This window comes from Meriones unguiculatus, chromosome 15, assembly GCF_030254825.1.
Source record: "Meriones unguiculatus strain TT.TT164.6M chromosome 15, Bangor_MerUng_6.1, whole genome shotgun sequence".
Classification (NCBI taxonomy): domain Eukaryota; kingdom Metazoa; phylum Chordata; class Mammalia; order Rodentia; family Muridae; genus Meriones; species Meriones unguiculatus.
The window spans coordinates 72,727,579-72,753,872 of NC_083362.1; the positions used below are offsets into that span (position 1 = coordinate 72,727,579).

The window sequence follows — 26,294 nt, forward strand, 5'->3', positions numbered from 1 at the left end:
CCCCCCCACTGGCTTACTCCTCTGTGTGCTCACCCCTTGTTCTCTCACTCTCCTCTCACTGAATTTTATAGCTCAACTTTTTCCGGTTTAAGGTTGTAGAATTGTTTTGGTGAATTCAGTTTTTATTTAATAAAGCCTCTAGCAGTCTGTTCTATTGAGTGTTGTTTACTTTGATGCATGGCTCTGTGGGAAAAGCAGGCGATGTCATGAGTGGCTCCAAAAGTTTAACCATCTGTGATTAACACTGTGTGTTCTCACAGCTCTGTGGCATTTGGGACTTGGTAAAGTCATCCCTCATTGTTTTCAACAACATGAAAGTTTTTTTTTTTTCTTCTAAATTTTTCTTTTGTATGGGTGGCTGCATTTTTAATGAAGCCATGTAGTAGACATAGTGTTTTGTAAAGAATATTGACCTCTCCTAATCTAAGCAGGAGAGCCTGGAGGTCTTTTAATGCAAGGAAAGGATGTGTCCACACTTGAATCTATAACTTTGACTCTATGTGCTATAAATTTCTGTTGCGTGGAATGGACATCAGAAGAGGAAGAAAACAGGGACAGTACTCTACCACAGAGGGACTCTAAAAGACTCTATCCTGCAGGGTATCAAAGCAGAGGCAGGGACTCATAGCCAAACTTTGGGCAGAGTACAGGGAATCTTATGAAAGAAGGGGGAGATAGAAAGACATGGAGGGGACAGGAGCTCCACAAGGAGAGAAAAAAATCTGTGCACAGGGATCTTTTCTGAGACTGATATTCCAACTAAGGACCATTCATGGAGATAATCTAGAACCCCTGTACAGATGTATCCCATGGCAGCTCAGTGTCCAAGTGGGTTCCCTAGTAATGGGGACAGGGACTGTCTCTGACATGAACTGATTGACCTGCTCTTTGATCACCTCCCCCTGAGGGATCTGCAGCCTTACCAGGCCACAGAGGAAGACATTGCAGCCACTCCTGATGATACCTAATTGACTAGGATCAGATGGAAGGGGAAGAGGACCTCCCCTATCAGTTGACTGGGGAGGGGAATGGGTGGAAAAGAGGGAGAGATTGGGAGGGAATGTGGGACGGCGCTACAGTTGGGATACAAAGTGAAGAAAGTAATTAATAAAAAAAATAAATAAAAATAAAAGTTAAAAAATTTCTGTTGAGTGAGTAATCAGGAGATTAACATTTGAATTCTGCTATACTATTTAATAATGGCTGTGATTCTAGACAATTCCCGTAGGTTATTTATTGAGCCTCAGTGTTCTTAGATTTGAAGATTAAATCTGTTAAGAGAATATTTAGGTTTTTGACTGTGTAATAATATAGATAACACCAGAACTTAGCTGAATGATTTTTGAGTTAATGTCTTATTTATCCCAGGCTAGATAAAGATTCTTATGTGAATTCCTGATCCACCTTCCTCTACCTCCTGATTGCTGAGATTATGGAGTAGTTTGTTCTGCCATGCCGTGAATAAATGATAGATGCTTATTTCTCTGCTTCTGTAGACAAGAAGCCAAGGGATTGCTTCATTTATTGGCTAGGAGGCTTGGACATCAGGGTCTTATTGAACAGCAGTAAAATTGCCTACTCTTTAGTCATTTTAAGTGTCTTTTGGGTTTGGAACTCTTATGGTTCTGGAAGAGCTTCAAGACTTTATACTATGAGTTTCACCATAGGTACCATGCAGTTGCTGGCTGGCTTCAGAGAATGATTTTAAGATGCTTGATTTTTTTTTAAAGATGTTTAAATTTTAGATTCAGAGATGGGCATGGTGACACACAGCTTTAATACCTGTATTCACAAAGGCAGAGGCAGGCCAGCCTGGTCCAGACCACCCACAGTTACACAGTGAGACCCTGTCTTCAAAAAGCAACATTAGAATCAGAAAGTGATGCAGTATGTTCAGCTCACCTTTAAGGGAAGAGTACTACATGGTTATCAGCAGCTGGGGATTATTGGGAGCTCTCCTGGAAGCTGGTGACCACAGCAAAAAGTGAGGAGTATTTTCCTAGCAGATGATATTTTTTTCCCTTCTAAGAGTTTTTTTTTTAAATTATATTTCAATCCTCAGTCTCTCTAACACACAGTCTCCCCCCTCCCTCTCTTTTCCTCTCCCTCTCTTTCCCTCTCCCTCTCCCCTTACCTCTCCCTGTCTCCCTCCCCCCAACCCGCCCCCTGTAGTGGGGAGCATGGGTGTGGAGGTTGGATGATAATTTGTGGAAGTTGGTTCTATCCTTTTATCACTTGTCCCCAGGAAACAAACAGGTTGTCAGGTTTGCAAATGCCTTTACTCACTAAGCTGTCTAGCCACCCTGATCTTAAGATGTAATTTGTTATTAACTTAGAATAATACCTACTAACAGTCTGAAACTGTGTGGACAAACAGCACAATAAATCTTAGTATGAATAAAATGTACTATATGATAACTAGAAACAAGGATTTCCTCATTAGAATCCTTTTTCTTTAAAACTTTTATTATGGTTTAATTGAAAGTATTTCTCACCAAGAAAACACGAACCCATAACTGTTGCAGACTGAGGGCTCAGTGCTCTTCTTTTTTTATTTTTGACTTTTTGAGACGGCTTCTCTTTGTAATAGCCCTGGCTGACTTGGACTCGCTTTGTAGACCAGGCTGGCCTTGAACACACAGAAATCTGCCTGCCTTTGCCTCCCTGAGTGCAGTGTTCTTCATTTTTAACTAATGTGAGATTTTGTTAAGATGTTAGCACGTACAATATGAAATTAAGGAATTTTTGCATAAATGAGAATTGTTTTCTTTTAAAGTGCCAGTTTATTTGCCTGATTTTTTTTAAATCATTAATGTAACTCTTAAGACATTATTAGACAACATTGCTTTGAATTTTCTTCAAAAATCAACTTGTCACATTCCTATATTGCTGAGTAAATGAGACTTTACAAATACAAGGCTTTCACTTTTCGAATTTCCAATTATTTTTTCTTTACTAAAAGTGGTTGAAATGTACACATTTCCTGATTTGGGAGAGTCACCCATGCCAGTTGGTTAAATCAGTTAAGGTAGTCATATAATTTTAAAAATGTCATTTAAAAAAAGATATATGCTGATAGGGAAGCATTGACAAAATGCACCATTGTCTGAAAAATAGCAATAGTTCAAAAGAGTGTGTTATAACATCTTCAGGGTATATGTGTGCAATAGTTAAATATACATGATTAAGTGGACACATGGGCAGTTTTGGGAAGATTTTCCAAGTTCTGGGGACTAACCCTGGAATTCTATGTAGAAGAAAGATTGGTTGAAGATTAATTGTATGTATATTTTGGTAAAGGATTTATTTTATATTGTATGAGTGTTTTGGTTGCATGTAAATATGTGCACCACCTGCATGCCTGGTGCCATCAGAGATCAGAAGAGGTCTTTGAGCTGCTGTATGGGTGTTGGGAACAGGATAAGGGATTCTCTGCAAGAACAACAACTGTTCTTAACCTGTGAGCCATTTCTCCAGGTCCTCATTGTATGCCATTTAAAATTGCTCATACTATCTTTGTTTTAAAAAAATTTGCCAATCTTTGCGCATTCAACTTTAGGGGAAAGTGTAACATTTATGTATAGTACAGTTAGCTTATTAATACTTTTGAACATTGAAGGGAACAGATATGGGGAAGGTTTGATTTGAAATATTACTTATTTTTCAAAATCTTTATTGGCAAGAGTTCATGTTAACTTAACATTTTCTTATCTTGTTTATAGGGAGACCAAATTTTGAGGAAAGTGGACCAATATCTGTGGGGAGAAAGCATGAATTTATACGGTCAGAAAGTGAAAACTGGCGAATCTATAGAGAGGAACAGAATGGAGAAGATGAAGATGGAGGTTGGCGATTAGCTGGATCAAGAAGAGATGGAGAGAGGTGGCGACCTCACAGTCCTGGTAAGAGTTGTGTTTAAAATGCAAAGGAGCTGAAATGAGAGCTTGCTAAAAGGTTTGAGATTTAATGGAAAAAAAAAAGTTCTTTTTTTTTTTTTTTTTAAAGAAATCATTTATGCTGTCACAGCCCAGTTCTATTACTACAAAAACATTTCAACAGAACAGTTCCCCAACACATCTACTCAGTTGATTGAAATCACTTTTCCATTTTCCTGGGGCAAATAGTATGGTTTAATAGGAAGCACCTGCTTGCATCTACAAGCGCGAGGAAGGATTTCATTCAGTTTGTCCACCTCTAAATCTTTTAATCTAGCTGTAGCATTGTTTAAAGCGTAATAGGGGTTATTTTTTAAAAAATAATAAAACTTACAAATGTATAATTATATGTTAGGAATGTGTGTTGTCTTCATGGTTATTTTTCTGAACAAGAAAGGATTATTGTTCCACCATCCCTCCCTTAAAAATGTGATGAGATGGGTCCCTTCATTTGAAGAATAAATTTTAAACTCAGGTCAGAAATAATCACAAGTTTATTGTTTTGTCCTTCTGACCTAGAAAAGGGAACAAGAATAGTAATGATTAGTAAATTTTCTAAGTTCTTCGTTTGAATTCTTAATGTTTCGAACCATTCTTGGGCATTAGCTATGCCAATAATTGAAGACACTGGTGCATTGTGAAGCTCCTTTCCCCAGAGCTGCTGCTTCCATCCTCATGATGCTCAGATGTCTGTAGCTTGAACTGTGGGATTACATAAACAAAGAGAGTGTGTCTGCCCATGAAGCATAATATCTGCTGTATGTCAGAGAACCTTACCTTACTAGTGGGTACTAATACCAGTGTAAGGATTTTCCTCTTTTTAGTCATGTTGGAAGCCAAACCTCTAACCTAGTCTTACACATAGCAGCAGGCGTTTAGTTTATCATGTGGTATATAGATAGAAACATAATGAAATTAACCTTTAGATAAAAGTCTGATGATTACACCAGTTCTTCACAGCTGCCTATTGGGCAAGTTTTCTGTCATGAGTGGGCATTGTTTATATCATAGGCTCAGCAGTTCTCATCAGTCTGTAACCTAGGTAGCCACATGTCATAATTCTCTCCAAGGCATTGCGGCACTTTGTGCTGAGCTTGCCTGTAAGGAGAAGGGTTGTAGACTTATGTTCCCAACAAGCATTCAGTGAAGAATGGACAGAATCTGGGCTGAAGGAGAAGAGAAATTCCAGCTCGTCAAAAACAAACAAGGTGACTATTTTGGAAGGTCAACAGTGCTTCTGAGCCCATGTTGAGTCTGTTAAGGGGAGTTAGGTTAACTTTCAGTGTGATCTTCTACTGTTGTCCTCCCCAGCAGCTTCATATTTGATCATAAAGTGTTCCCCTCCTCTTTTCTAAATCTTGCTACTTTGTTTGTCTTTCATACTAGTTTTGTCAATACTTTCACAATCCACCCTTGCTCCCTTTGACCATGTATTTTTAAAAGATGTTTCATGGGATAAAGATAAAATATTTATCTGGAAAAAAACTCCTGTGCCTTTTTTTTTTTTTTCAATAATATGTTTTGCTTTGAAGCCTGCGGGCATATTGAAAGACTAGTCTGATTAGTTTTGATATGTTTACTCCTACCTCTTAGATTATAGCTAATTTCTTTAATAGAATTGGAATAAAATTTTAAATATAATATTTCAGATGATTTATTTTCTAAAAGTGCCTCACTTTATTCTAGATGTAAAGTCTGTAAAGCTGTGGTCAGCCTTCAGGAGTTGTCTACTTCACTTGCTACATTTAGTTTCATGAGCAGAACTTTACTAACTTGGTTAAGACAACTTACAGGATGTAGTTTTATTAAAGCGGGGCTCACAGCTGGATATAGCTAGAGATAGGACTCAGAGAACAGGGAAGCCTCCACTGTAGGAGATGAACTTAGGAAACTCAGTAAGAGGGAAACAGGAGCTGAGTGCCTAGAAGGATAGATTCCTATCAGTGTGCATACTTAGACTGTTTAGAAATGATAGCAGTGGACAGCCGACTCTGGAATCCAACATTTGATCATGAAGACTCCTTTTGAGTAATGGCTCTAGGCTTACAGTCAAACAAGGTGTATATAAAATTCTGTGTTCTCAGCAGGTAGTAAATATTTTACATATGGGGAGATCTGTCTTTATTTGAACATCTTAAGTTTTGGCCTGTATTTGGCATCTTAATGTTTTCCACAATATTTTTTTAGGTTGCTAGTTCTAGCAAATTTGGCCTCAGGTGTAAGAGCATTTCACTTTGACCTCATTTCTCTCCACCATCTCCAAACATAGAGTCAAGGCTAGAAAATCCATACCTGCTAAGAACGATCTTTTTTTTTTTTAATGACATTTTTAGATGTAGGTTGGGCAAAGGTAGCAGGAACTCCACTTTTTCTTTTAGAAGAGCACTTCTGTTGTAGAAAAATACCTTGAGCAGGCAGGTTTTTTTCTGTTGGAAAGTAGATTCAGTAAGTAGTATGCTAGGGTGGACTTAGGAATGCCCCTGGAGGTGTTTGACAGGAAGAAGCAAGAGCTGAGGAAAGTGAAGGGGAGGAAAGACTGTAGGAAAGCAGCAGAGCATGCAGAGCTGCACATCTCCACTTTGCCACTGCACCAGTTAAGAGATTTGCCATATAAAATCCTTTGCATCATAATCCACCGGTACTGTAATTTCATGAGTTTTTCATTGTTGTTGTAGATTAGAATTATAAATGAGAACTTAACACTAGTAATTAGGCACAGTTTGATATTATGATTTGACACAGGGAACTAATATAATTCATAGAGTAAAGATTTTGTGGTTAGAAAGGAGTTGCTTTAATACTTAGAGGGAAAAGGCATGAACTTCAATGTAGAAAGATAGCCAGTGCTGTAAATCATGACCTAGGAATTAGGTCACGAAAGTAATTAATCAGTGTTCATTGATTGCCTAATTATTCAAAGTATATCCTTTCAGTGTGCTTTATTCCAAATTTATCTTGAAACGATGAGCATGCCAGCATATTGTGAAGGGAAGCACCGTGGTCACTTAGTGAGAGCAAGTGCTATGAGCTCGGAACTCAGTTCACCTAGTTTTCTCTTTCGGAGGCTGATCCATTACAAATTGGCTCGTAGTTGTAGTTGTAGTTGTAGTTGTAGTTGTCTTCTTTATTTCTTCTCCATGATTTTCTTTTTCAAATGCTGTCGTAAACCTTCCCTAAGGTTTCTGTCCTCCTCCTCAACTCAGATGGCCCTCGTTCCACAGGCTGGCGGGAACACATGGAGCGCCGCCGGAGGTTCGAGTTTGATTTTCGAGACCGAGAGGATGAGCGGGGTTACCGGCGGGTGCGCTCTGGCAGTGGGAGCATTGATGACGACAGGGATAGCTTGCCAGAATGGTGTTTAGAGGATGCTGAAGAAGAAATGGGCACGTTTGACTCCTCTGGAGCATTCCTCTCTCTAAAAGTAAGAAATCTATTTAAAAAACCATGCTAGGCACCGACCTTACACCAGAGCCAAATATGCTGTTAGCCTTGGTTTTCTTTTCTTGTTGCAGAAAGTGCAGAAAGAACCTATTCCCGAAGAGCAGGAGATGGACTTCAGGCCTGTGGAGGAGGGAGAGGAGCATTCTGACTCTGACAGCAGCCATAATGAAGAGGCCAAAGAACCTGATAGGACAGATAGGAGAGAGGGAGAGAAGTCAGACGGAGCAGGAGCCGGTGAGGAAGCACCCCAAACGTCATTGTCACGTGCTAGACCAGGTACCCCGCCGGATCACCAGCCTCAAGAAGCACCACAGTTTGAGAGGAAAGATGAACCCAAAGCTGAACAAATGGAAAAGGCTGAAGAAGAGAGTCGGACAGAAAACAGTCTCCCAGCCAAGGTCCCCAGCAGAGGAGATGGTATGTATTTGTGAGCGTGGATGCTGAAAAGGGATTTTGCTGAGGCCAGTGAGTGGTCACTGGTGTGACAGCTTTTACTTAACCTCATGGAACTGTTTCCAGAGGCTCAGTGATTGAAATAGGTATCGTTAGCAGTAAAAGCGATCAAGTGTTGCTTTCCTCATGTCTCCCAATCAAAAATCGAAAACAGGGTTTAACTCTGTAAGGGTGATGAGAGCTTCACTTCCCTAAGGTGATGGAGCTGTCTTGAGTGCACGTGCATGTTTGTTTCAGATCGTTGGTTGGATGCCCATAGCAGAGAGTTGCCTTCCTTCTAGGGTCATATATTCAACCTCACCCCAAAATGCCATTGTCCCAAGGGAACAGAAAGAGCACCTGGGCCAGTCTGGAAGCTTGTCATCACTTTTGCTAGAAAGCAAGTCTTTGCACATCTTCCCTAGAGTTAACTATATTTGTTTGAGCGGCTCATACATCTTAAAAGCGCCATTGTTGTGTATTTCTGTGATTATTCTTGTGAATACATTGTATTGTAATGGCTGATGTTGAAGGACTGTTGGACTCAGTCACCATAAGAGTCTGCCCTTGGTAGCCTGGCTTGCTAGACTTCTTGAGGTCTAGTATATGGCTTCTTTGCAGTTTCAGCATCAACCACTTATCTCCCAGACATTGTATTCACCATCTTGAAAACATTTTAGCCTTTGATTTATGCCCTGTTTTTTGTGTATGTGCTTCTTTATATAGCTGAAACTTTATTCCCTCCTAGTTAGAATGTTGTCCTCTGATTCTTAGTAACCAGTACTGTTATGTAATTAACATAACGTTATATGTGTATACCGAACAAAACAATATTATAAAGATTGAGGGCCCATCTCTTCATTAGACTAATATGTTGAGGACCTGAAGCAAAATTTGTTTTTTTTAGTTTTTATGTCTTGAACAAATTAAGAAATATTTGCATCTATATACCTGTGATGTGGGACTTATACCTCTTTTTTTTTTTTAATTTATATATACAATGTATCTTGATCATGTCTACCTCTCTTTCCCTCTCAGCCCACTTCAGGTTCCTCTGGACCTTCCCTAACACATCCTTCCTCTTGTTTTCATGCCTTTTTTAATTAAAATAACCCACTTAGAACAGTTAAGTCTGCCCCTGTGCACACATATGTGAAGCCATCCTCTGGAGCATGTGTGGTCTATGGGCAGTCACATCTCTGAAGAAAAATGAGTCTCCTTCCTCAGAGCTGTCATCTGCTAATAACTTTTCAGCTGGGAAAGATATTTTTGCCTCTTGAGACCTGTTTGAGTCATAGTAGTTGTTTCTTGGTGGTTTTGTGCTCAAGAATAAACATCTTAATAATAGAAATTGTGGAGTTCAGCTTAGATTTGTATATTTTGAGAACCCATAGTAGGTATGTATTAAAGATTAACACTACAGATTTTTTGTCTGGAGTTAAATCGTGTGCCTGTCAAGAACCCAGAGGAAAAAATTAAGTCTTTACCTTTTAGCAGACCCTTGGAATATTTCAGGAGCCTAGGTAGTCATCAAAGAAAACCTTGGAATAGGAAGTAAAATTTGAAAGTGTAGATAAAGCTGAGTTAATTGAATGTTGAAAGCAGAGTGAAAAAATTGGACTGATTGAGTCATGGACGAGAATAAAGCTGCCTTAGATTTTTTTTTATCACATTTATTCTCCCCACCTGCCCTCTCTGTGTGTTTACATGCATTTACATGCACATATATACCTACAAGTAGAAATTAGAGGCTAGCTTCCAAGGTCACATTTCGTGTTCTGCCATGTAAGTTCTGGAAATTGAGCTTAGACTGATAGGCTTATTTAGCAAGCATCCCCAAAACATTGAACCATCCTGCTGTCCTCTCAGGCCACCCCCCCCCCAATCCCTTAGAAAAAAACAGGTACTATATTGATAAGCAGGTTGGTAGAAAATATTGTTGGAACTTAGATTTGATAACTTGTGGAGGGTTTCTTATGACACATGAGCTATTTTGTGACCCGCTGAACTTCTATGGAGATATAATGAGGTACACAGTGCACATGTAAAGTGGGGTAGTGGTAGATGAGATTTGAGTTAGAATTTGACCGACTTTAGTTATGGATTACATATAAGGGTAGAAAAGAAGCAGAGATAGCTAAGGTGGCTCAGAAGATTAGGTACCAAGAAATGAGAGGAAGTTGAAGAGCCCATTTGAAAGGAATGATTTAAGTTCAGTTTTGAACATTGGCTGTGAAACATGAAAGAGAATGAAAGTTTGACCAGAAAAAAAGTTGTAAATGAGAATACTGTAGCTGGATGAGAATAGTTTAGGGCCAGGAAGATAATAAGAAGCTAAAGTTCTAGCGGAGACCTTTGTAGTAGCACGGGCCTGTAATTCCAGCAATTGGGAAGTGGAGGCAGTAGGATCAAGAGTTAGAGGCCAATGTGGGCTAAGGAGTAAGACTGCCTTAAAAACAAAATAAAGAGCACAATAACATAGCCGTACAATTGGTAGGGGTGAGGGAAAGAAACGGCACTAAAAACAGAACGTTGGTTAATTCCTAGTTGTAAGGGTTGGGAACCAGAGAATTGCCTTGAGAGCTAGAAGTACAGCCTACAAGAGTAGAGTACAGGAAGGAGAGGAAGCATTTGAACTTGTGAGTGTCAGCTGTTGTGGAGATTAGCTCATGATGGCAAGGGAAGGAAAGTCATTGAACCTGGCAGCTTTGTGTCGCCGTGTGTCTTTGAGAGGGTGCTTTACTGGCGAGAAGGAGTTAATGAAAGTCCTATCTGTCAGGAGAAGGCGTAAATGAAAGTCCCGTCTGTCAGGTAGGTATAGGCATAGGCAGCAGGTATATAGACTGAACTTCGGAAAAGTTCGGCAAAGCTTGAGAGGAGCAAGCATTTGAAGAGGCTCTTTGTGCTTGAACAGCCAAGGTTTTAAAGGAGAAACTGCAGTTTAATTTAGTTACACTCTCTTCCATGCTTATTTTAGGAGCCTACATATTGAGAGTTTAGAACTAGGAACCAAGGCCAGGGCCAGAAAGCTGTTTGAGTGCTTAAGAGCACTGGCTGCTCTTCCAGAGGACCCAGATTCAGCTCCCAGCTCGCACATGGCAGTTCACAAGTGTCTGTAACTCCAGCTCCAGAAGATACGCATCCTAGACGAGAATGCAGGCAAAACACCAATGCACATAAAATTAAAAAAGAACCATCAATTAAAAATGTTTTTAAGGGGGCTGGAGAGATGGCTCAGAGGATGAGCACTGATTGCTCTTCCCAAAGGTCCTGAGTTCAATTCCCAGCAACCACATGGTGGCTTACAACCATCTAAACATGAAATCTGGTTCCCTCTTCTGGCGTGCAGGTGTACATGCTAACACACATTGCATAAGTAATAAATAAATCTTTAAAAAAATGTTTTTAAGTCAGGTCATGGTGGTTCATGCCTTTAATGCCAGTGCTCAGAGGCAGAGACAGGTGGATCTCTGAGTCTGGGGCCCACCTGGTCTACAGAGTGAGGTCCAAAAAACAAAACCAAACAAACAATGGAATCAAGGCAGAAACGGTTTTTTACAATTTCTAGCCTTAAAAATACCCTGCACTGTTGAGACAAGATGACGTCTTGACTTTTAAAACATGCACTATATTAACACTTGAAATAGGTACTTAATTTAAGATTATCGGGTATTCTTCTTAAACGTTTTGATGAGATGACATGTCTTTGGGAAGCTTTGAGTATCTTAATGTCTTTTAGTATTTTGAGGCATTATGAAGAGCGAGTTTGAACCAGGCAGTTTTAGTGCACACTTTAGTCCCAGGACTGGGGAGGCAGAGGTAGGTGTCTCTGTGAGTTTGAGGCCAGCCTGATCTACAAATCAAGTTCCAGGACAGCCAGGGTTAGTTATTACACAGAAAAACCCTGTCTCGAAACCACCCCCTCCTTCCCGCCCCCCCCCCAAAAAAATAGGAGCAAATTAGACTGACTGTTGCTGCTATTGGATAGGTGCTACAGCGACATGTCAGGGAAAACCCTTGAGGGACTTTTAAAATTTTCCGTCATTCTAGGGAGAAATGCTAAATTTCTCCATTAAAAGTACCTTCAGGATGACGTCTCTGTTGGGCCTACACAGCAATGTGATAAGGTAGAGTTAACCTTGAGAAGTCTCGAGATTGCTAAGACGTTTCCTTACATTCTTTCCCTTTAGAAACTGTGCCTGCCTCCCAACAACCCTCGACACCGCTTCCTCCAGACACAGCCTCTCCTCTCCTCATCCTTCCACCTCCTGTTCCCACTCCTAGTTCTGCCTCACGGCCAGTTGAGACAGCAGCCATCGAAGCTCCTAGCATGGGCAGTGTTTCCACAGAGCCAGATGATGAAGAGGGCCTCAAACACCTGGAACAGGTAGAGAAGCTTGTTACTCTGTCGTCTTCTCGAGCCTTACACGAGTACCCCAGCACTGAAGTTTTATGCACTAGATTTTAAGGACTGGAAAAATTGTTTGGTTACTTAATGTTTGTGTGAGTAATTGTCTTCAGATCATTTCATGCTTTTAAGTTTCTGCTATGTAGTAGTCATTATGTCAGGTTATTTTTTGCTCTTCTGAGACTGCCCTGAGCTGTTTTCTTTTCTTTCCTTTTGGATGTTAATGGAATGCTAAAAATGGTGAGTGCGAGCAGCTGTGGACGGCCCCTGTGCCTGTGCTTTGTGCTTTGAGTACAGCAGGGAGGACGGTCAGAAGCCTCAGGGTGTCAGCGTCTTCCTCATGTCTCTGTCTCCCAGGGTTGTGCGCAACATCGCCACATGTAGATGTTGAGTTGGTTTCTACAAAGAATTTCTCTTTCCATGGGGTGTTGTGATAAGAACAGATAAGAAACATAGAAGGAAGGCTCAGTGATGTATTACTTAAACTTGTAGAATAACTTATGTGTAATTTTTTTAATTGAGTCTTTTGTTTTATTAACATCTCTATTCAAACATGCAGGCTTATGAAAACAGTTTAGATTGGGCCAAGATCATATTTTAAAATCTTATTTGAAGGCCAGGCTTTGATCCATACCAGTTAGTATTTCACCTTTGGGTCTTTAATACATAATTTTTTCTCCTATAAAATGGGATCAGGTTGTGTTTTGTTCCTTGCATAGTGTCTTTCATAAATCAAGTAGCCAGAAAACAGTGGTCATTATTATGAGCCTTATAATATTAATTCAGGATCATTTGTTTCCTCTATTCTTTTATCTTCTGTTACTAGCAAGCTGAGAAGATGGTGGCTTATCTCCAAGACAGTGCACTAGATGATGAAAGATTGACATCAAAACTGCAAGAGCACAGAGCTAAAGGCGTGTCAATTCCACTGATGCATGAAGCAATGCAAAAGTGGTATTACAAAGACCCTCAGGGGGAGATCCAAGGTAAGCAGCCCATTTTCACGTTAAATACTGAAGTATCTGTGTTATTTTTAGAACCTCCTGAAAAGGGATTTTGTTTAGTCAATTTGCATAATAGAAAACAAAGTCAACAGACTTTTTCTATAAATACAAAGAAGAACACATAGGAAAATAAACACAAAGAGTGATAACTAAAATGGCAGCGGTGTCAGCAAAATGTTTTGTCCACTATCTGATCTCCACAAATCCCACCTGGGTATGAGGTAGGTATAGTCCTCATCATCTGTGTGCTTCAATGTCCAGACCAACAGAAAGTGATGGCAGCAAGTGTTGGAGAACCGTTGAATGATTTGCTGAAGTGGGCTTGGTATAAACAACAGAGAATTACTAAAACGACAAAAAAAAAAAAATTACTTAACGACTATAGTTTTACAAATGAATTCTTTAAAAGATGTGAATACGTTAGAGAAGAGAATGCTGTAAAGAATATGTGTAGATTCATTACCGCTTTAAAAATGGTTAGCACCTGAATTGGCCATGGCATGGTAGTGTCAGTTTTAGCACTGACTATATATATATATATATATATATATATATATATATCTCCTGTGAGGGCTATAGATATCCTGAATATAGCCTGTGAGGGCTCCAGCGTGTTAGCGTTTCCCACTTCTCATTCCCTTACCCTGCCTTAATGCTCTCCTTCATAGGAGTCACGCCTGCCTGGTCTTGTATGTATTTGTTCATTTTTTTTTTTTTTTTTTTTTTTTCAATGCAGTTTATTCAGGAACATTGAACAATCCTCGGACCCCGGGGAAAGCCAGCCCACAGCTTAAATAGCCTCTGGGTAGCCAGTATTTGTTCATTTTTAACATCCAAGTATAATGTTAAGATATCTAAGAACAGGGCTGTGTGCATATGTATCTTATTTCATTTTATTTGGGATAATTGTAGTTTCACATAAAATTGTCTTTCATACAATATTTCTCAGTGGCAAAACATCCAAGTTAATGCCACCAACACAGCTGAGATTCAGAATCTTTGTATTTTAGCAGCAGTGTTGCCTTTATAGCAATACATATTTCCTTTCTTCACACTCCTTTGTTAATCTGTGGTGAACACTAATCTAGTTTACATTTTTATATTTTGTCATTTTAGGAATGTTACAGAATGTTACAGAAGTAGAATCATACAGCATACAATGTTTGTTGTGGGTGGCTCTGTCCGTTTAGTGAAATCCCTGAGATTGATCCAGATGGCTTCCGATGTCAGTACTTTTTTTTCCTTGTATTACTGAGTCATACTGGATGATGTCAATGTATTATAACACGTTTAACCATTCATCTGATAAGGGACATTTGGGTGGTTCAAATTTTTGGCTACTACACATAAAACTACTGTAAACATTTATGGACGGTACGTGAAAGTCTGTCATTCCTTTAGTGTAAAGGCCTAGGAGTGCCAAGTACTAGGTCAGGTGGCAGCTGCATCTTTAGTTCTTTAAACTGCTTTTCATAGTGTCCATTCTATATGCCCTCTGACGACGTACACGTAGGATTTTTTTGTTTTGTCTTTTTAAATAATTCCAGCAAGTGTGTAATGGTACCTTACTGCGGTGTACCTTATTGCCATGTGTAGCTCAGATCCATCTTGAACTTGTGAGCCTCCTGTCTCTCAGCCTCCTGTCTCTCAGCCTCCTGAATGCTAGCACTATAGACATGCTCTACCACAGCTGCTTATAGATTATATGGAAATATTCTTAACTGTTTCCATAGTTGCTGTACTGTTGTACGTTATTGCCAAAGGTACACAGGTACACAGGATTCTACTTTGTATGCATCTTTGCTAGCTTTTGTTATTTATTTTGTAGTTATTAGGAAATCCTGTTATATCTAGGGTTTTGGGGGGTGGGGTAGGAGAATGGTTCTTGTTATATAACTTATGGTGTCCTCCAATGTTTGGTCCTCCTGACTTGGCAATAAGAGTGTTGGGATTATAGATATCTTTCCCCAAACCTGGTTCCCCTGTGGTTTCTGTGATTCTGATTGTTGTATTGAGCATCTTTACCTGTGTTTATGTTTTTCATTTTCTCATCCTCCCTTTCCCTTTTTGAGATAGTGTCATGTTGTATTACTCACATTGATTTCACACTTTGGGCTGAAGGCCTCTCTCCCACCCTTCCCAAGCAGCTAGAAATAGTAAAGCTGACAGACAGAATCATTCTACTAGGCACAGTCGTGTGTGTCTGGTGGTAGGTCCTTTTTCAGTCTTTCTTTTAAGATAATTTATTATCACTGTTACTTGCATGATGTGTGAAGCCAGAGGACAATTCTAGGGAGTTGGTTCTCTCTTTCCACTATTTTGTGAGTTCCTAGGCTGGAACTCAGGTCACCAGGTTTAAGTGCCCGTACTTACTGAGCCATCTTGCTTGCCTTAGATCTGTACATATGTTTAAATTTTTTCCTTTTTATTAGTTTTGTATGTGGGTATATACACATGTATACCAGGTGTAAGCTGCCATGTGGTGCTGGATTCCAAACCTGCATCTTTCCCAGAGCAGTAAGTGTTTGCTGCTGGCCTATCTGTTTGGTGTATGTGTGCACATGCGCACGGGCATGTGAATACGAATGGGCACACATGGGTGGAAGTCAGAGGACAACTTGCAAGTGTTGGTTTTCTTCTACTGTACGGTTCACAGAGGTCTTTCTCCATTGTCAGGCTTAGTGTGTGAGCGGCGTTACCTGTCTCTCCAGCGCTCTTTCTCCTCCTCCATCTTTTTTCTCTCTCTTTTGCTTTTTAGTGCTTTTTTTTTTTAATTTTTTGGCATATATGAAGGTCGAAAAAAAGGCTTTCACAAATTTGGGTGTCATCCTCGAGCAGGGGTCATGCTAATCTTCCTGTATTGTTTTAGTTTTTAGTATATGTGCTGCCGAGGTGAGCATCCCCGCTCCATAGATACAAAGGATGTTGTTAAACATTTCTGCATCACCTGAAATAGTCATATGCCATATGTGAAGTGGTATAAAATATTTGTAATCCTTCCCCACCAAGTACTGAGGTTACAGGTGTGTACCACTATATTCAGCATATTGATGAATTTTCATAAGTTGAAAAAATCATTCTTGTATTCCAGGAATAAATTTAATTTAGTCAGTGCATGTGGAGCATACATGTACACACAGAGACACACGCACATACATACACACAATTTTAGCCATAAATTATTTGGAGTGGTTTTAGCTTCTAAGCTAGGGATTTTCCTGTTAGTATTCTGTTGTTGATATATATATATATATATATTGATTCTGTAGTGATCAAAGAACATAAATGTATGATTTTAATAAATTTGGAGGGGATTACTGGATAAATGATTCAACAGTTTAAAGTACTGCTCTTCCAGAGAACATTATTGTGCTCCCAATACCCACACACTGGCTCAGAACTATCTGTAACTCAAGTTCTGGGGGATCCCACACCCTCTTCTGGACACCAGACACACAGGTGGTTCACAGACATCCGTACAGGCAAAACACCCATTCACATTTTAAAAGCCTAGAAAACACAGAATTAGTCTGTATGTTTTGTAAATTTAGTACTCTGTTAAAGAATACTGTTTTGTTTTGTTTTTTTGTCAAGACCAGATTTAGTATAGTTGGTAAATAAATTGTAATTGGCTTTATTTTAGTTCAGTTGATTTTTGCTTTTTTAAAATTTACCCTACAATCACTGGTCTCCAGTAGAGCATAACAGAAATTGGAGAGCTCGTGTAGCTCTGGTCATCTGCAATGATCAGAGCCAGCATGTGCTTCCCAGCTCTACTGTGTGCCCTTCTCCTGTTAGGAGTTGTTGCAGACAGCGGCCGTCGTGCTGCTTATCGTCACTAAAGCTTTGGTGACAATTTGGTAAGGGTAAAGTGGAGCTTGCTCAGGGGTGAGGCTTCGCAGCAGAGCCACATCCTGGCTTTCATTCTCAGCTCTGTGAAACAGACAAACATTGTGTGTATCAAAACCTAACTCTTGTTGTATTTAATAAAAACAACAAAAAAAAAAAACTATTTGTCACTCTTTGAGGTAAGCTAATATTATATAAAAATTGTATGACCATGATACCCAAGCAATATATTTTGAGCCTGACAAGATTCTTACTGCCCTGTGTTTAGGCCCCTTTAACAATCAGGAGATGGCCGAATGGTTTCAGGCGGGCTATTTTACTATGTCTTTGCTGGTGAAGAGAGCATGTGATGAAAGCTTCCAGCCTCTTGGTGATATCATGAAAATGTGGGGAAGGGTTCCTTTCTCTCCAGGCCCAGCCCCTCCTCCTCATATGGTGAGTATCTTCCTACAGTTGATACAAGGGAACTTGTTTCTGTTTGAATGACAACCTGGGTTGCAGTGGAGGAGAAAAGAATGGCAGTTTTCTCTTTTCTTTCTTCAAGACAGGATCTTGCGCTGTAACTGGCAGGCCTGGAACTTGCTCTGTAGACTAGGTTGGCCTCCTGCTCCTGCTGAGTTGCTAGGATTATAGGCAGGAGCTACCATACCCAATGAGTTAGTTTCAGAGAAGGACATTGAAATGAAACTGGGCATTTTTGAATGGGAGAGTTGTATCCTGAACAGTAATGACCTTTTCAAAACTTACTGTGCCTTCATTCATATACACTATAGAAAGTCTGTCAGTTGATTTTTAGCCAATAAAGAATGAGACCATTATCTTACCATGACTTATTTGTAGGTCCTTCATGGTCTGGTCCTTCCATTTCAAAGCTCATGTCAAAGCTTTTATCTGCTGTGTTTCAATGTGGTTGGCCTCTGCGAATTTCTTATTCTCTTTATTTAGAATGTACATTATTTCCTCTCCTCCATTTCCTTTTTATTTTTTGGCTAGTAAAATTTCCTTTTTTTTTTTTTTTTTTTTCTTTTTCTTTTTTCAGATTGATTGATTGATTTGTTTCTCAGTGTAATAGAGCCCTGGCTGTCCTGGACTGGCTTTGTAGACCAGGCTGGCCTCAAACTCAACAGAGATCTACCTACCATTGCCTCCCAAGTGTTAGGATTAAAGGCATCCACTACCACACCCGGCTTATAAAATTTCTTAAATTAAGTGCCACTAGTGTGTTAGGATATTTTGAAGATCTAAACCTTTTGTTTTGTTTTGTTTTGTTTTGTTTTGTTTTGTTTTGTTTTTCAAGACAGGTTTTCTCTGTGCCTATTATCCCTGGCAGACTTGGAACTCACTTTGTAGAATAGGCTGGACTTGAACTCATAGAGATCCACCTGCCTCTGCCTCCTGTGTGCTGGGATTAAAGGTGTGCACTACCAAGGTGAAGGCTAAACCATTAGCTGGAAATATTTTTTCTTGAATTTGCCCTTTCTCAGAGTTGCTAGTGGAAGTCTCTAGGTATGAATCTAACTAGGCTTTCTATGTCTTTAAGTTGGAGCGAATAATGCTTGTCCATTGATAAAAATATCATATTTAATTTAATGTGAATACTGGATTTCTGAAATAACCTACCATTGACTTACAACTATATTGAGGGCTACCAGTCACTTTCATGGTAGTTTTTTGATAGGTGACGATGAACGTGTCTATGTCATTAAAGGATTAGGTAGGTAGGCTCACTGGCCATCATGCTTCCTCTTTCATGACTCATATATTATTTCTGAAAACTTTCTTTCTTTCTTTCTTTCTTTCTTTCTTTCTTTCTTTCTTTCTTTCTTTCTTTCTTTCTTTCTCTCTCTCTCTCTCTCTTTCTTTTCTTTAAGATTTATTTATTATTTATACAGTGTTCTGCCTACAGGCCAGAAGAGAGCACTAGATCTCACTATAGATGGTTATGAGCCACCATATAGTTGCTGGGAATGGAACTCAGGACCTTTGGAAGAAAAACCCGTGTTCTTAACTTCCGAGTGATCTCTCCAGCCCCTGAGAATTATTTTTTAAATCCCAAGGAAAAAAAAATACAGTATATCATTACTTGTAGATTTAATCTACATGACAGGTTTGAGCCATATTTTCTGTCTTGAAGTTGAGATGTGCCTTTCTTCATGTGTCAGGAGCTAAAAGCTCTTCACTTGGTTCTTAGTAATCTTACTCCTTGTCTGTTCCTAACTTGAGTCACCTCTTCCATTGAGGCTGTGCCTAAGCATCAGTCTGTTCCCATTCAAGGGGAAACCTTTGGAAAGTGTGGCTTCCTTGTTAGCTGCTGCTGCAGCCTCAAGTAGCACTGATGGATAAGAGAACAGACCTTTACAAGCAATATTCTTAAAACCCAGGTTTTTATGTGAAGTGTTGGCTAGACCTAGAGACCTTTCTTTACTCCTGGGTTCTCTGAAGTTAGGTCCTGCCCTAACATACTGTGTGTCAAGTGCTTTATTTCAAACTCTAATCAGTATTTAAGAAAGTATAAATTCATAACATGGTTTGCCTAGAATTAGTCTATTATCTTAGGTTTTTATTTTTATTATTATAAACCTTATATTCTTATTTGTCTCTATTTTAACTTTACAAAACTAAAATTTCAGCCATCTTTACTGGAATCATTTTGAAATATAAAGGAAATACTATAGCCTGTCTTTTTCAGCTTACACTTTATTACTAGCAGTAGCAATTCCTAATTTGAGGGAGTAGTTCTGAAAGTTTTTTTTCCCATATTTTCAATATTTTAAGGATATTTGTACCTTAGCTTTATGAGCTGATCGTGTGCTGCTGCAGAATTCCTTATCATCCTATCAGTTGTTGGGTCATTTTACGCTTTTCCATAATGTCCTGTTTCTCTAATTTCTGTATGGTCTTTAAGACAAGCCACTAAGATGTGGACTGCTGGGTAATGTCTCAAGTTAGAGTAACAGCGTTCAGCTTGAAGTTGTGGAGTACACTACTTATGTGACTTACGCTGGAAACACTACCTTTTTCCACTAGGTGGCATTGTTTAGTTTTTTTGTTTTGTTGGTTTTTTTGAGACAAGGTTTCTCTGTGTAGCCTTGGTTGTCCTCACTCCCTCTGTAGACCAGGCTGGCCTCAAACTTACAGAGATCTGCCTGCCTCTGCCTCCCAAGTGCTGGGTTTACAGGCCTGCACCACTGTGCCTGGCACACTGTTTAGTTTTTAAAGTTATGATGGGGTTTTTAGTTAAGGGTTTAAAGGGCAAAGGGTTAGAGTAGGAAGCAAAGGTCTTAGGTTAGCTGTGCTGTGTTCCACGTGTATACTCAGTGGCGCTAATGCTCATTGCCACTTATTTCTGACCTCTTTTTCTCTCAGGGAGAATTGGACCAGGAACGCCTGACCAGACAGCAGGAACTCACTGCCTTATACCAGATGCAGCATCTCCAGTACCAGCAGTTCTTAATACAGTAAGAGCCGTGATGCAGTAGGATGCACTGCAGCACCAAAGGAGCCTGACATAGACTCTGCTCCCAAGTCTCACCCTTTAGAGTGAGAGCTCAAGGCTTCTGTGATACTTGAGTAGCCTTCTAGTGACGTGTGTACCACTGTCCATCTGATTTTAGTCTTAGCTTTTTAAATGCTAGAAGATTGCAGAAAATGACATCTAATTATGATTTTCAGGGTCTTTAGTTGCTGAAGAAAGAGCCAACAATAATTTTAAGAACCAGTACTTTCTGAGGGGCACAGAGAAAAACATAGAAAAGAAAGTGGGAAGAAGTTAAAACTTACGCTGTTACAATGGTATAGAACAATGACCAACTCACTAAGGTCATTATCTCCCTTTGGTTCATGTATTTTTGTTGTTGTTACAGGATTTAGCTAGGATAATAGCCCTGACTCCCCAAAACTCATGTTCTGCAGCATTAGTCTCCTGAGCACTGGGTTCGCGGAAAAGTGACCTTGATGCTAGTGTATGGGTTGATGCTGTCTTGCATTGATGGCCTGCTGCCTGTTTTAGGCAAAATGTTATTGCCTGTTTGTAGATTTTGACTGCTATTAAATGACAGAGGCAGAGCTGAGCAGTGGCAGCCGCACACCTGAAGACGTTTACTCTTTGGAACTTTCAGCGCTAGTGGAAAATAGCACCTACAATTTCCACGCTGAAACTTGAACTTTGAGGTGTTTTTTGTTTTGTTTTGTTTTGTTTTTATTGTAGAAGTGATTTTATTTTGCAGAGTTCTTCATTTGGAAATAGATGTTCAGATTTGCTTATTGTCACTTATGATCTGGGAAATGATTGGTACTGATCATCTTTGAGGGTGTTTGCCAATTTTTGACATTCTATGGTATGTGGTATACATACATCACACATGTCATTTGTTTTATATGTGTATGTTTACATATGTATCTTTCCTTCAGAAACATCATCTATGAGTCCTCTTTGGAGTGATTCATAAAAAAATTTTATGACTATTAGTGTATAGAATTGTAAAATATATTTGATTGTTATTTCTAATTGTAGTTGGGGAAGGAGATGATTTGGGTTCTGTTTTTTCAGTCTTTCAATCATGTGAACTATATATATGGATAGATAAGTTATACCCTTTTTTTTTTTTTTAACTTTTGAAGACAACAATATGCACAGGTTTTGACTCAACAGCAGAAAGCAGCTTTGTCGTCTCAGCAGCAGCAACAGGTGGCTCTTCTTCTCCAGCAGTTCCAGGGTCTGAAGATAAGGTTGGTGGTCATTCCATTATGTCACATTCCGTGTGCACCTGTGTGCATGCATGTGTTCGAGTTACAGACAGTAAAATGTTGACATAATGTATGAGTTTCAGCATCAGAATGTTTTCACAAAACTTGTCTTTATAGTGTATATAGAAATAGTATGACTTGAAGATTATTTAGCTACAGGGATAAGCACTTGTAGCGTATACCATTTTTTTTTTTGAATCATAATCAAAGAGTGAACCTGTAACAAAAGATCATAGGCTGGGATTTTAATTTCACATTTACCTGAGAGCTGAAAAAAAAAAAAGATTGATAACATACACAGGGTCGTGATTACTAGGATTCCCAAACCATTAAGGCAAGTCTGTGGGCAAAGCAATTATGGAGATATTCTTTAATTCCTTCTACTTCAGATTTTTATCCGCAGTGTTTGTCTCAGCTCCTGAAGTTGTATTGGTAGTTACTGTTCCAAAGCTGTACTATCTGTCTTAATCAGAGTGCTTCACGTTTCCCATGTGAGTCTTAGCTCATCTCAGAGGCAAGCATCTACCACTCAGAGATCTGTCTGTCTCTCCTTCCCAAGTGCTGTATTAAAGGCATGTACTATCAGGCCTGACTTGGTCTCTATTTTAAAAATAAGCGAACTGGACCCTTGAGATACTAGAGGCTTGATTAACTTGGTGTGTGGAAGACCTGAGAGACAGACGTGAAATGAAATTCTTGGGTGTCATTGTTGTTTCAAGACAGGGTCTCACTGTATAGACCAGGCTAATGTTGAACTCAGAGATCTGCCTATTTTCCAAGAGCTGGGATTGGAGGCATGCACTATCACACCCAGGTTTCATCAGTGTTCATCATCAATTGAAATAGAGCCTAATACTAGCAAAGCAGAAGCAGTTAGGTCTCTGTGAATTTGAGGCCAACCTGGTCTATATAGTGGGTTCCAAGTCAAGTTAGGAGTACGTAGTGGGACCCTATCTCAAAAGACAAGACGACAACAAAACAATGTTTTTTCTAGCAAGATAACCCAGAAACCTGATAATAATCTAGAAATCCCTCTTTGTCTTATTTTCTAAATGACAGAACACATTGATTTTTAATTTCCCTTTTGCAGAATGTCTGATCAGAACATCATTCCCTCAGTAACTAGGTCTGTGTCAGTGCCAGATACGGGCTCTATCTGGGAGCTTCAGCCAGCAGCCTCACAGCCTGCAGGTAAAAGTTTCACTCGGCTTATAGTGCAACTTAAGGTATTTAGAATATAATAACTATTTATAATTAATTAAAAATTTTTAATTGTATTGATTCATTATCATTAAATTTTAAGAAGTTCCATGTTTAGTAGATCTGAAAAAGGCTTTGTAGGAAGCTTTTAGTGTGTAAGTTGTTTGAATTGTGTGAGTCAGATTTTGTTTCTGTTGCTCTAACTAATGTAGAATTTGGGGGTGAGGGTGTGCTGGTGTCAGTCTTCAGACCCTTCTGTGCCAGACAAGGATTGTGCTACTTTTCCAGATCTCCAGCCCTGAAAAAGCTTTTGTTTTTGATGTCTTTCATCAATGTGTGGGGGTTAGAAATAAAACCTAAGTACTGATGTTGGAGTTAAAGATGAGTAACCAACCTTGCAGGTGTTGCCACTTTAAATGAATACCTTCACACGTTCTCTAACTTTTGTTTGTTTGTTTGTGTCCAATTAGAGGAGTTAGGAGTTGGGTTTTTTAAAACCTTTATAATTGGTGGAACAGTTTCTTGTTAAGGAATAGTACACAGAAGTGGAACATTTGAATAACCAATAGTGCTTCTAGGAGAATTTAAATTATCTGTTAAAGTCTTAGGAACCATGAACTTTGACAAGTTTTTGTTTTTAGAGTTGGTGAGCCATCAAAGGATAGTTCTAGAATTGACCCAGCAAGAATATGGCAGCAGAGAGCCTAGTTCTTCTTTCTGAAACCTTCTCAAAGGAGAGATTAAAGCAAAACTTTCCCACTGTGTATACATTGTTTTTTATTTGTGTGTGTGTCTGTGTGTATTGGGCACAGGTGACACAGTACATTCATGGCGGTTAGGACGACTTGTGGGAGCTGGTTCTCTACTATGTTTTAAGCACCAGGAGTCAAACTCACGTCATCAGGCTTGATGGCAAGGGCCGAGTCACCTTGCCAGCCCTCATTATTCTTTACTTAGCTTTCATTTATACTTAGGATTTTAAAATATTTTGTAGTGTTTTGGAGGTTCTAAGTACCTCCGTCAGTTTATATATAATTGGGTCCTTTTAAGTAGTCCGTTGCTTTTATGTCCACAGTGTTTAATTTGCACAGATAGATTGCAATAGGTATGCACAAAAATAGAGTAACGTATGGGGGTAAGCTCAGTTGTAGAATACTCACCCTCGCATTTGCAAGACTGTTAATCTCCAGGACAACAGAAAAAGGAAAAGAAGAGAATTAGTGACAACAAACTTAACTAACAATAACAAAATAGACTCAGAAGCCTTTGCTGTCGTGTTTTTACTTTGAGACAAGTTTTCATGTAGCCTTGACTGAGTATTTAGCCAGTGCTGGCTTTGAACTCAAGATTCTCTTTTGAGCTCTCCTTCCAAAGCACTGGAATTACACAGATATACCACCGAGCTTGGCTTGGAGCCCTTACGTGTACTTGATGTACAAGTGCATGTCCTTGTACTGGCTTTTAGGTTTGCCAGACCAAATGTAATTTGCTAACCCTGCGCATCTCTCTCCAAAGAAATGTAACGTGCGCTATAACCGTAAGATGAACAGTTGAGCAACATTTAATACATTGACAGCGTGCAACCACCTGGTCCTCTGTTTGATGTGAAGAGATTGTATGGCAGCTGGAAATCTCCCCTCTGCGGAATTTGGTGTCACTGAATTGGAATTATTATAGTGTCCATATTTCTTTTGAAGTTTTAAAACTATTTCATCTGTAAAGATTGAATACCTATCTAAATACCTATCTATACCAGCTCTATATCGGTACCTGTATAGAGCATTACAAGGATGAAATTGGTTCTTCATACTATAGTGTGTCATACATACTATTAAAAGGGTATTTATTGATGGAGAACCTGCTGTTTTAGTTTCTTTTAAAGCAAAACAGCCAGGCACATGGTGACACATACTTTTAATCTCAGCATTTGGGAGGCTGAGGCAGGAAGAACTCACATTCAAGGCTGTTTTGAACCATGTAGCAAAACAACCCCACACATTCTTCCCAAAGACAAAGCAGTGGTGTATGATGGAGCACATTTCAGGTTCGGGGCACAGCTCTTTTCATTATGTCTGTGTTTATGCGCTCTTTCTCAGTTTTGTCTTTTTCTTACAGTCTGGGAAGGTGGTAGTGTATGGGATCTTCCCCTGGACACCACAACACCAGGCCCTTCACTGGAGCAGCTCCAACAGCTAGAGAAGGCCAAAGCTGCAAAGGTCTGTAACTTATTCTTCACAAGTGTGCATCTCCTCGCTTCAGGATGCAAGGCTTTGTTTATTTCGTTTCCTTTCTTTTCCTCTAATCTTTTCTTTTTAGTTTACCTGTACTTAGCTGGGATAAGTGCATTTGTATTCTATCTTTTTGTTCCCTCTTCTCCTACTTTACCAAAAAATTGAAGACCTTAATTAAAATTGGTTAGTATTAAGTTACTTAGTAATGATTATGGTCATATGTGTACTTTATTTAATTATTCATGGCATGATTATTTGTCATGAATACTGTTAGAAAATATCTGTGGTGTTATTTATTAGATTCTTAGTCTGTGGCTTGCATTCCTACATTGAATCTCTACAATCATTTCCTAGTACCCTCAGGTTTGAAACTGAAATGTTCAGCATGATCCTTAATTAGATCTTGGAGTAACTAACAGTTTTGGATTAGAACTTGCCGAAAGAGGATGTCTTTACCAGTGCATGGTGTGATTAAGGATTTTTCAATTCTCACACCCTAGAGAGTCACACGTAATGCATCTCAGTATCCCTAGGATTAGCACTCTTTTTACAGAACCCAGAGTGTGGAAAGGTCCATGGTGAGAACTGTCCATAAATGAGTGAGAGACTGTGGTTCTTTACAGTTCTTTACATTCTTGAGTTTAGTATCTTCTAGTTCCTCACTGCTGTGCGCTGAGGACATGTATGTAAGAATACGGTCTTTCAGGTAGTTTACCAGTCCTGTGGTGGTGGGGAGATGTAGAAAAGTAGCATTTACACTTACAGGTGGTTAAGAGTGTAAGGGATGCTACCCTTCTTAGAGAGGTGGTGATAGTAATCTTTGATAGTTAGCAATTCCTAAATTAAATTATAGTTCATGATTAGTAGGGGTTTCATTTTGTTTGTGACATGATCTCACTTTTGCAACCCTGACTGTCTTGGAAGTTACTCTGAAGACCAAGCTGGCCTCAAACTTAGGTGGTTTCCTGCCTCCACTTTCTAAGTACTAGGATTACAGGCATGTGCTACCATGTCTCAGCATGGGTTTTCAGCTATGAAAATTAAATCG

The 26,294-nt window shown here is 39.3% G+C and overlaps 1 protein-coding gene and 1 non-coding gene across 6 annotated transcripts in view; one reads left to right on the forward strand and one right to left on the reverse strand.

Annotated features, from left to right (window-relative positions):
* The window catches only part of Gigyf2 (GRB10 interacting GYF protein 2), a 129,431-nt gene that overhangs the window by 77,838 nt on the left and 25,299 nt on the right, over positions 1-26,294 (forward strand). For 4 of the 5 annotated variants that reach the window (XM_021644622.2, XM_021644624.2, XM_060368792.1 and 1 more), the window contains 10 exons: positions 3,723-3,902; positions 7,139-7,356; positions 7,448-7,793; positions 11,999-12,195; positions 13,043-13,202; positions 17,338-17,504; positions 20,436-20,527; positions 21,690-21,797; positions 22,906-23,006; positions 25,131-25,231. In XM_021644622.2, the coding sequence (XP_021500297.2) occupies positions 3,723-3,902; positions 7,139-7,356; positions 7,448-7,793; positions 11,999-12,195; positions 13,043-13,202; positions 17,338-17,504; positions 20,436-20,527; positions 21,690-21,797; positions 22,906-23,006; positions 25,131-25,231 (1,670 nt within the window). The remainder of the gene's footprint in view (positions 1-3,722; positions 3,903-7,138; positions 7,357-7,447; positions 7,794-11,998; positions 12,196-13,042; positions 13,203-17,337; positions 17,505-20,435; positions 20,528-21,689; positions 21,798-22,905; positions 23,007-25,130; positions 25,232-26,294) is intronic. The other variant, XM_021644623.2, reaches the window with a different exon arrangement.
* LOC132648185 (U6 spliceosomal RNA) lies at positions 16,018-16,120 on the reverse strand. Its single transcript, XR_009586562.1, has one exon. It is a non-coding gene; the product is annotated as a U6 spliceosomal RNA (small nuclear RNA).